The following is an 8,464-nucleotide window of genomic DNA, read 5'->3' as shown; positions in this document are numbered from 1 at the left end:
CGCCGTACGTCCAGGGTGATCACCGTGACGCGGCTAATCTGCACCCTGTCCCTGATCGATCGTGTCACCTTATTAGATTATTACTGATGAAGTCTGCATCAGGAAAAATTGAAACCGGTAGAAAGCGATTTGATGAATGAACTAGAAAAGGTCCATAACACGATTCCTTGTTGGTTTGCTCGTCCTAGCTAGTTGGAGAACAACTGAGCTCCTCAATGGCATGCATGGGCGCCAACTTCAAATGATAATACAACTGAGCTCCTCAATGGCATGCAGTGGAGAAGAGGAAGGAGCCAGTAACGATGTTCTCTTAAGCTAGCTAGGTCGTCGATCTCACATCATCTTACATGCTCGAATGCACGGGTGCTTCATGGACCTCCCCGCACCCTTCGAGTATATATAGGGATGCACGGATGCGGATTCGTCCCCGATACGTGCTGGATATATACGTGTCGTTTGAGTATTCATGAATAAACGATTTCAGACAAACAAGATACGTTATGTTATCCCCAGGCCACAAGGGTTCAAGTCCTGGTGCTCGCATTATTCCTGGATTTATTTCAGGATTTCCGGCAATGCGCTTTCAGTTGAAGGAGACGTTCCCGTCGACGACGAGGCGCCGACAGTGACTTCGTAAATTTAAAGATGACATGCCGGCTCAGTCTCTCGGAGGTGCTCATAAGGATAAGATGTGCGTGTGTGCGTTCATAGGGATGAGTATGTGCATATGTATGAGCGCTTGCATCTGTATTGATGTTCAAAAAAGAAAGATACGTGAAGGATACTTTTTTGTTTAGAAACATACGGTTTTTTCTTTTTTCCTTTGAGGAAATTACGAGAAACATACGTGAAGGATACCTTTTTTTTTGAGTGGTACGTGAAGGATATCTGGCTGGTGCGTTTTGGATACGTTCCCCTTCCCCAACACCCCATCCTTCCCAGCCCAGTTAAGAGGCGGCGGCGGCAAGCCGGCGACGAGCTCCTCCTCCTTCCTCACCGAGGTCCGCGTCGTCCTCGTCCCCGAATGCCCCTCACCCTCAGCCCCTCTCACGCAGCACCAAGGCACGCTCTCAGCTCCGATGCTCCTGCAGTGCCACCCATGTATGTGTCGCAGCTCACAAGCTCGAGGGCACGCAGGATCCAGCAGTAGCTCGCCGGTGGTGGCTAATCCGGTGCTCCGGCAGCTCCCCCTCCCTACACTACAAGCATGTCTGTTTTGGTCTTCTTCTGCATGGTATTAATATGTAATCTGTACCCTGGCCATGTTTAGGAAAAAAAATCAAAACATCAAACTAATTTGTTGTTCACACTGCATAGTAAATAACTATTTATCATTATCATTTTTAAATTAGTCAAATGATCCCCGTATTGGCACTTTAAATTTTTTTGATGAATTTACGTATCCATATCAGCCTGATACCAATACACGTATCCGTATTGATGCATTCTAGGAGAGCACACTATTTTTTACAATGCTTCTACGCCGTGTGCATGGCCGAATAGTTGCATGAAATGGCTGGCTAACTGGAAAAACAAGCTATTAATGGTTTTTTTTGCGAGTAGCTGCTAGCTAATGGTTTTAGCCAGCTAATTTTGAGTCACTGAAGACGGCATAGCCAAACAGGTTGTGTGTATGTATTATCAATACTACAAAATACTCTGTTATGTCAAAACCATGTGGTATTTCATACCTGCAGGCTGAATTACTCTAGTTTTTTTACACTTGGTTTTTGGGATGCTTTACTATATCAAACACAGCCTAACACCATGTTTTCTTTGGTACAACGAAAATGGTGCAACTTGAGAAAGAAGAGGACCCCTCGGTCCACGACGAATCCATGTTGGATGACGACGATACCGACGAGGACTATGTGGAGTGAGAGGATGACGATTCAGAGGAAGAAGAATTGCAGCAGGCTGATCAACCTTCAAAGAAGGCCGTGTACAAACAAGGAGGGGCTCCTCGAGAAGCTCGAGGACATCATCGCCTGGCCAGAGAATGTTGTGGACTGGATGCACAAGCTCGCCGTCGGTCACGACCAGGGGGACAAGGTCGTCAAGAAGTTGAAGAAGGTCTCAAGCAGCACAAGAAGCAGAGGCCTGGCGTCTCTCCTGGTGGCCTTGCCAGGCGAGGTAAGCAAGGGAAAAAACCATCATTGGCCAGAGGATTCCAGGTTCGGGCATGGCGGTCGCAGAGGGATGAAGAAGCAAAACACTGCCGAGACGACCAACGACTTGAGAGGGTTTAACAACAACCACAAGGGCGAGCCGGGGGACAAGAAGAGGAGGATGTTTTGATGCGGTGTTTGTTGTAAGAGTCTGTCCCTGCTTCAATCCTTGTGACGCTGTTATACCGCTGCTGCATTACTCTATCACTAGATGCAAAAGTTAGCTTGAGGTACGGAATTTGGGGAGGCAGCGAGCTCAAACGCAAGACTTTTTAAAAAAAAAAAATCTTTAGCTGTGCTGTGCTATTCTCCATAAGATCCATGTGGTGCCGCTTGCATCCATTTAACCTGTGATTGCCCTTGGGTGAAACGTGGAGTGCAGTTGAATCTTGCTATATATCTGCAATTATTATGTACTCCCTCCGTCCGGAAATACTTGTCATCAAAATGAATAAAAGGGGATGTATCTAGACGTATTTTAGCTCTAGACACATCTCTTTTTATTCATTTTGATGACAAGTATTTTAGTTTACAGCTGCTGTGTGTGCCTTGCTGTCGTTTACTTAGTTCTGGAGTGCCAATCAGACTAAACAGATTTGGTTATGATGCATGCACTGTTCTTTGGTACCAGGTTCTGAATAGAACCCTGCTGAACCCCTGTTAAGATTATTTTGAGTTGATGCCATCCTCGACAACGAACCAATTTCCATGAGGTATTGCTGGAAAAGGTGGTGTAGGATCTCTTGTCTTGGCCATGTTGTAACATGATAAGCCTTCTCATTGCGTCTTGGCCATTATGGATCATTTTCAGATGGCATCTTCTATAGAGAAGGTTCAGATGGCTTCTATATAGACCACCAGTACAAGAAGAGTATGCACGTAGCCATTATCGGTGTTACCACTCAACTATTGGCCGAGCCAAAGAATGTCGAGGAAGACGACGGAGAAGCTCTACAAGCCGGCGTAAAGAGGAGGAAGAAGGCAGGATCTATCGTCCACTGACCTCCAGGAGAGCACGCCGCCACGCCGTGGAGGTTTCCTGGGAAGATTTTAGATGGCGTCAGATGCAACAAGCAACAACTTCTTCTTTCTCATGGGGTCACTCCCCGGCTCCATTGCATAACAAGGAAACCACATACTAGTTCATACAAGGTTCAGAAACCACACACTCAGACATAAGGTTAACTAACCAGATCCCAGCAAAACACACTCTACAAAGGCTTTTTCTTTTTCTTTTCATGTTTCTCTTGCCAAGGTCATTCCTGGTCATGATTTTATTCCGCGCAAGAGCCAAAAAACATACGAATAAATGGATCTCAGGAGGGGCCTTAATTAATCTTCCAAACAGCAGGCAAATGAAATGGGGTGACCCCCCAAAACTGATAATAATCTTATAAAGAGAACTACTAGAAGAGAAAACAATCACTAGCCACATATTGACAAACAATCCGGTCTTCATCACCAGTAAACACGATGATCCGAGCAATACTTTCAAACTCATGCCACCGTTGCATCAACTCGTTACGGTTCCTCCTAACGGCGCGCCTAACCCGTTGGCCATCCCAGATATCAGCCACAGTCTTGCCTCGCTCGTTAACTATGCAGTACAGGTCCCAAGATTCAGTAGCCAAAGGAACAGGCCCAACCCATCTTCGGCCCTCCCAAGATACCAAAGGACAGTTCGTTCCGCCAACAGTCGATCAGTTTCAGTCAAGTCACATCTATCTAGAGCTCTAAAGTATCAAGTCACGGCGATCATTCATCGGCCTCGCCTGAGGAGGCTCGATATCCGCTCGAAGAACATGGGGAACATGTCCATGCTGAACCGTATGTCCTGCACTTTCATCCACTTCAAAGCCATCTCCTCCAGGGTGCCCAGTGAGGAGTATTTGTAGGCCCATTCACCGCCATCAGGCTGCTCCAACCATGTAAGGCTGAAATCATAACCTGCAATAAATGACTTGAACATCTCAGTTAAGATTGCATTACCACCTTTATAGTACATACATAATGGTATATTTTATTTTATACACAATGAAACATCAAACTGATGCAAAATCATCACATGCTAGGTACTTACTTCCCTGTTGACAAACAAAGGCACATGCTTATCGCCAGAATATAAAAATGTGAAAACATAATTGCCACGTGTCGATCATAGCAAGACAAGAGGTAACATGCCACCTCAACATACTACTATCTATCACTAATTGACAGGAACATAGCCTCAACATGTGAACAAGTAATAAGAATATTATGTTCTTTACTCCATCAACATCACAATTTCAGAGCCGTAATTACGACATGTGCTGGTAACAACAACTAAAGGTCAGAATGAACTCTGTTCTGAGTCCATTCTCTAACGTCAGGTACTTGCTATTGTCTGTCAGTGTGACAATATTGTGCGCATGGCCCTGCATCTAATAAAGCCCACACAAGTATAAACTGTTTAAAATGCAAGGCTGGATCAAAGAGGGACTATGATACAGAAGAAGTACACAATTCTCGCTACAAGGCAAGCTGTCACTGAATGTGTATTTAGGTACCACATTTTGCAGTTTAAAGAGACACTTTTCAAGTTACAGAGGCAGCTGCTCTAAACACAACTGCTCTCCAGATATCCAGCTTGCCCAGTTACATATAAAATCACATGCAAGAATGTAAATATCAAGGCCAAAATGTAGAATGCAAACCATAAATAACTGCAGTGTCATGTTCTACTAATGTGCTGTAGCAAAATAAACAACGCAAGAACTGGTGTTTGCATGTACCAGTAGCTTCATGATAGATTGAAAGTGAGAGTCCTTCTGCTTCATCCTTCAGTGAAAACTTCATGCCAACTAAAGATTCAACCAGCATATGGTACACACAAGAACGAGAACTTTCATCTGTCCCACTCCCTGAAAGCAACAGACTTACAAGTCAAACCAATTTACAGGCATGAGAAGAAACACAAACAGCAATACACTTGTACATTATCACTAACCTGAGCTGCAAACACCTCTTCTACAGCAATCCTGCTACAGAACAATGCAGGCCATGAAAAAAGGCTTAGCAAACAATATAAAGCTCAAGATAATCATTTAACCTTGCATACTTCTACACTACCAGCAAAGTAGTTTCAAGAACTTGCCTCTCTAGCTTCATCCTGAAAGCTACCATGGTGGGCAATGGCTTTCACACTGGACTGGACTGTGTTCGTTCTGTTTGACACTGGTGTCCTTGCAGGTGAAACTGGAGTTTGCTTCTGCATGAATTCAGTTGTTGTCTCAGCAGACACTAGAGCTGCATGATTATTTGTGTCATTCTTCTCAGCCAAGAGACGCTTAAGCCTTAAAATTTCAGTTTCAAACTCCTTTGCTGCATAAGAAAAGCAGAACAGAGTAAACAAAATTGCAGCTAAATCAACTTGGTTATCACCAAAAAGAATGAAAGATAGAAATAGATTTGTTGGCAATCTACAAGGTATAGGTGAATTTACAAAGGACTGCTGTGCTTTATAAGGTGTGTATTTTTTCTCGAGAAACAAGTTGGATGTTATTAACCAGGCATACCTGAACCTGATTATTAACCAGGTATAAAACAACCATGAATTACATTACCCTGTTAAGGCTGTTGTATGTTTGCAGGATACTAGTAATAAAGCACTGGAAAATGTAAAAATGTTGGGTAAGCAGTTAATGATCATTAGGACTAAAACAGAATGTGAAGCATATTTTGGACCACGATAGAGACATGCAGATAAATGCAACACCATCAGCTCTCCAAACATCAGATTATAGAAGTAGAAAATAACATGATGCACATAGGTTTTGGTGCCAACTGTTCACTTGCATATAAGCATACAAAAACCATTTCATCAAATCCTACATTTTCAGAGACATAATTGCAAAATTGAGTAACTGATTCAAGCTAAACACGGCCAGTATCACAACTCAGTACAGTTGGCAGTTGACAAACATTGAATGTGAATTTTCCAGAGCTCACTGCACCACACCTCACTTCTAGAACAAGAACCCTGAATTTTCCAATAAATGTGGGGGAAAATAATGGTTGTAACATGCTATAACATGTGCACTTGCTAAAAGTTGTTCAAAATTATGAAAAGTTATGTATTGTACCAAAAAAAGACAGAGAGATGAAGGACCAATGCAGCAACTATATATGCGCACAACGTTTTTGGCTTACTCAAGAGAACAGTTCGCAAATGGTCATGTTTTTGCATGCCTTTCTGCAAATGCACTAGCATGTTGCTCATCTATGATATTTTGACTTTTTTTTCTGCATAAAGTGTACTTCTTCAATAGGGTGCAACCGCATGTTGACACACTCATATAATCGAGTATATGCGTGTTGCAATTTGATATAACAAACATCAAAGAATTGTGGCAATCAGCAAATTAAGATTTTTAAAAAACTACTCAAGTAATTAAGCCCGTTGTATAGAAATGTCACAGCCTGGAGAAGTAGTTGCTTACAACATTCAAATACTTAGATATGTGAGTTGCCTGAAAATCAGATCATAACAAAGACAAGTTGATTTGAGGTATCTGTTAATCTGTAAAGTACTCTCCATCAGACACATTAATGCACTCTATTTCAAGAAGACATGTATTAATCCCCCATAAATGCATGTTTTATGCTGACACACCACCGATCTCCATTCTCTAAAATTCCAAGCATCAACTTGGACCAATAAAGGGAGTACAACTCAAAATTTAGACAAGAAAACTCACTGTCAACAACAAGTGTCTGGGCCGCAAGCTGCTGCTCCCTGTCAACTAGAAGTGCCTGGGTGTTCGAAAGCTTGTGCTCCCTGTCAACTAGAACTGTCCGTGTCTCCGCAAGCTGACGGTCTTTGCCAAGGCTGGCATAAAAGAATCAACAGCAACAACAAGAAAAAGAAGAGGAATCAGTGTCTCAGCCATCATTCCCCAAAAAATAAAAGTGAGCCCAAATCAGCAAGCACAACAAAAGCATTTGATCTTACAGCTCGTCGCGGAGCTGGTTGTTGTCGTCCCGGAGGTTCTGGAGCTCACATTCCATCTCCTTCAGGGCTGCATCATCCAAATCACAAAATGTTTAAAGAAAAAACACCGATCTCCGGCCGAGAAGGACAGAATTCGCTCAGCTTTACCTTGGCACATCTTCTTGATATCAGGCTCCTCCTGCACCGTCCCATTGTTCGGAAGCTTCCTCTTCTGTGTGCAACGGCGCGGTGGCACAAAAGGGAAGAAAAATGAGATGAAAAGAGTGGAGAGACGGGCAGGGTACAGAAGCAGGGACGGGGTTAGACGGCAGTACCCTGAGGCCGGCATTCTTTCGGTTCTCCATCTGCACGGGCGACGGTTCTGCAAGCTTCTAGAATTGATGCCTTCTTGTTTGCTCTACTGTGGGCATCGAAGCAGCTCCAAGCCTCTCCAATTGACAATGTTGATGCCCTGTTCCAACTCCCAAGTTCCAAAGGGACAGAATTAGACTTTTAGTAAGTGTAAAATGAATATGGAACAGCAAATCAAATCATCAGCTAGCTGTACATCTGTCATGGCGTAACACGAAAGGTGGAACCTGAAGATCAATCAACCAGCAAACATGCAAAAGGAGAAGCAATCACTTTAAACGGTACTGACAATTCAGGTCTGACTGATAAAATCAACAACACAGCGCAACAGCACCACTATATTCCCAATCATAAACGAGATCTGGGGCATCCATCATGCCAACAATACCACTGATGTGTTAAGTGCCTGTTCGGCAACGGACCGCTCCAGCTACTCCGCTCCGCTGGAGCGACAGAATGGCAGCTCCGCAAAAATGAGCTGCGTGCCGCTCCGCTCCACCACTTCAGCTCCGCGGAGTTGGGAGCCGGAGTGTTCCCGAATGGGCCCTAAGTGTTAACCAATCAATTTCGGCCAGTATAATAACCAAGACAAAGCTCCCGCTCTCTCAAACTGCATGTTCACTGCTGCTACTAGGCTTTGGTTTCAGGTCAAGGCTGCGCAGATGAAAAAGAAGTTGATGTTTCCCCTTTTCATATGTATCACCGTCAGTCGTTGCATGTTTGACTACTGCTAACATGTTTAAACCAAAACATTTGCGCATCTGAAGAAGATCCAAACTACCGTCAGTCGTAAGCATTTGCCCTTGCAAGCATTACCACAAATACCTACCAAGCAAAAATCCTTTCACATGTGGTGGACTTGAGCACGCACGGGAAAAATCATGCGGCAAGTACTAGCTCATCAGGAGATAATCATCATGGTGTTCGCACAATATATGTCAGATCTACGGCGGGT

At 43.7% G+C, this 8,464-nt stretch overlaps 1 protein-coding gene across 1 annotated transcript; it reads right to left on the bottom strand.

Moving 5' to 3' along the window:
* Positions 1 to 3,378: 3,378 nt before the first annotated feature.
* On the bottom strand, positions 3,379 to 7,614 carry LOC119325445. The gene is made up of 8 exons (XM_037599192.1): positions 7,473 to 7,614; positions 7,306 to 7,369; positions 7,159 to 7,225; positions 6,905 to 7,035; positions 5,302 to 5,528; positions 5,155 to 5,185; positions 4,940 to 5,068; positions 3,379 to 4,115 (listed from the first exon to the last, which is right to left on the bottom strand). The coding sequence occupies exons 1-8, from the start codon at positions 7,500 to 7,502 to the stop codon at positions 3,928 to 3,930; spliced, it is 867 nt and encodes a 288-aa protein (XP_037455089.1). The 5' UTR covers positions 7,503 to 7,614; the 3' UTR covers positions 3,379 to 3,927.
* Between the last annotated feature and the right edge of the window lie 850 nt (positions 7,615 to 8,464).

The sequence above is a fragment of the Triticum dicoccoides genome, chromosome 6B, assembly GCF_002162155.2.
Source record: "Triticum dicoccoides isolate Atlit2015 ecotype Zavitan chromosome 6B, WEW_v2.0, whole genome shotgun sequence".
Classification (NCBI taxonomy): Eukaryota; Viridiplantae; Streptophyta; class Magnoliopsida; order Poales; family Poaceae; genus Triticum; species Triticum dicoccoides.
Note: the sequence above shows the minus strand (reverse complement) of the source record. Positions and strands in the feature narration are given on the sequence as shown.

Bases quoted from the DNA above. Each gene is read 5' to 3' on its own strand.
- LOC119325445 (XM_037599192.1), bottom strand. From the start codon at position 7,502: ATGGAGAACCGAAAGAATGCCGGCCTCAGG. The intron at 7,370-7,472 runs GTACTGCCGTCT...CGTTGCACACAG, and splicing joins GAAAGAATGCCGGCCTCAGG to AAGAGGAAGCTTCCGAACAA. The intron at 7,036-7,158 runs GTAAGATCAAAT...CTTTTATGCCAG, and splicing joins AACCAGCTCCGCGACGAGCT to CCTTGGCAAAGACCGTCAGC.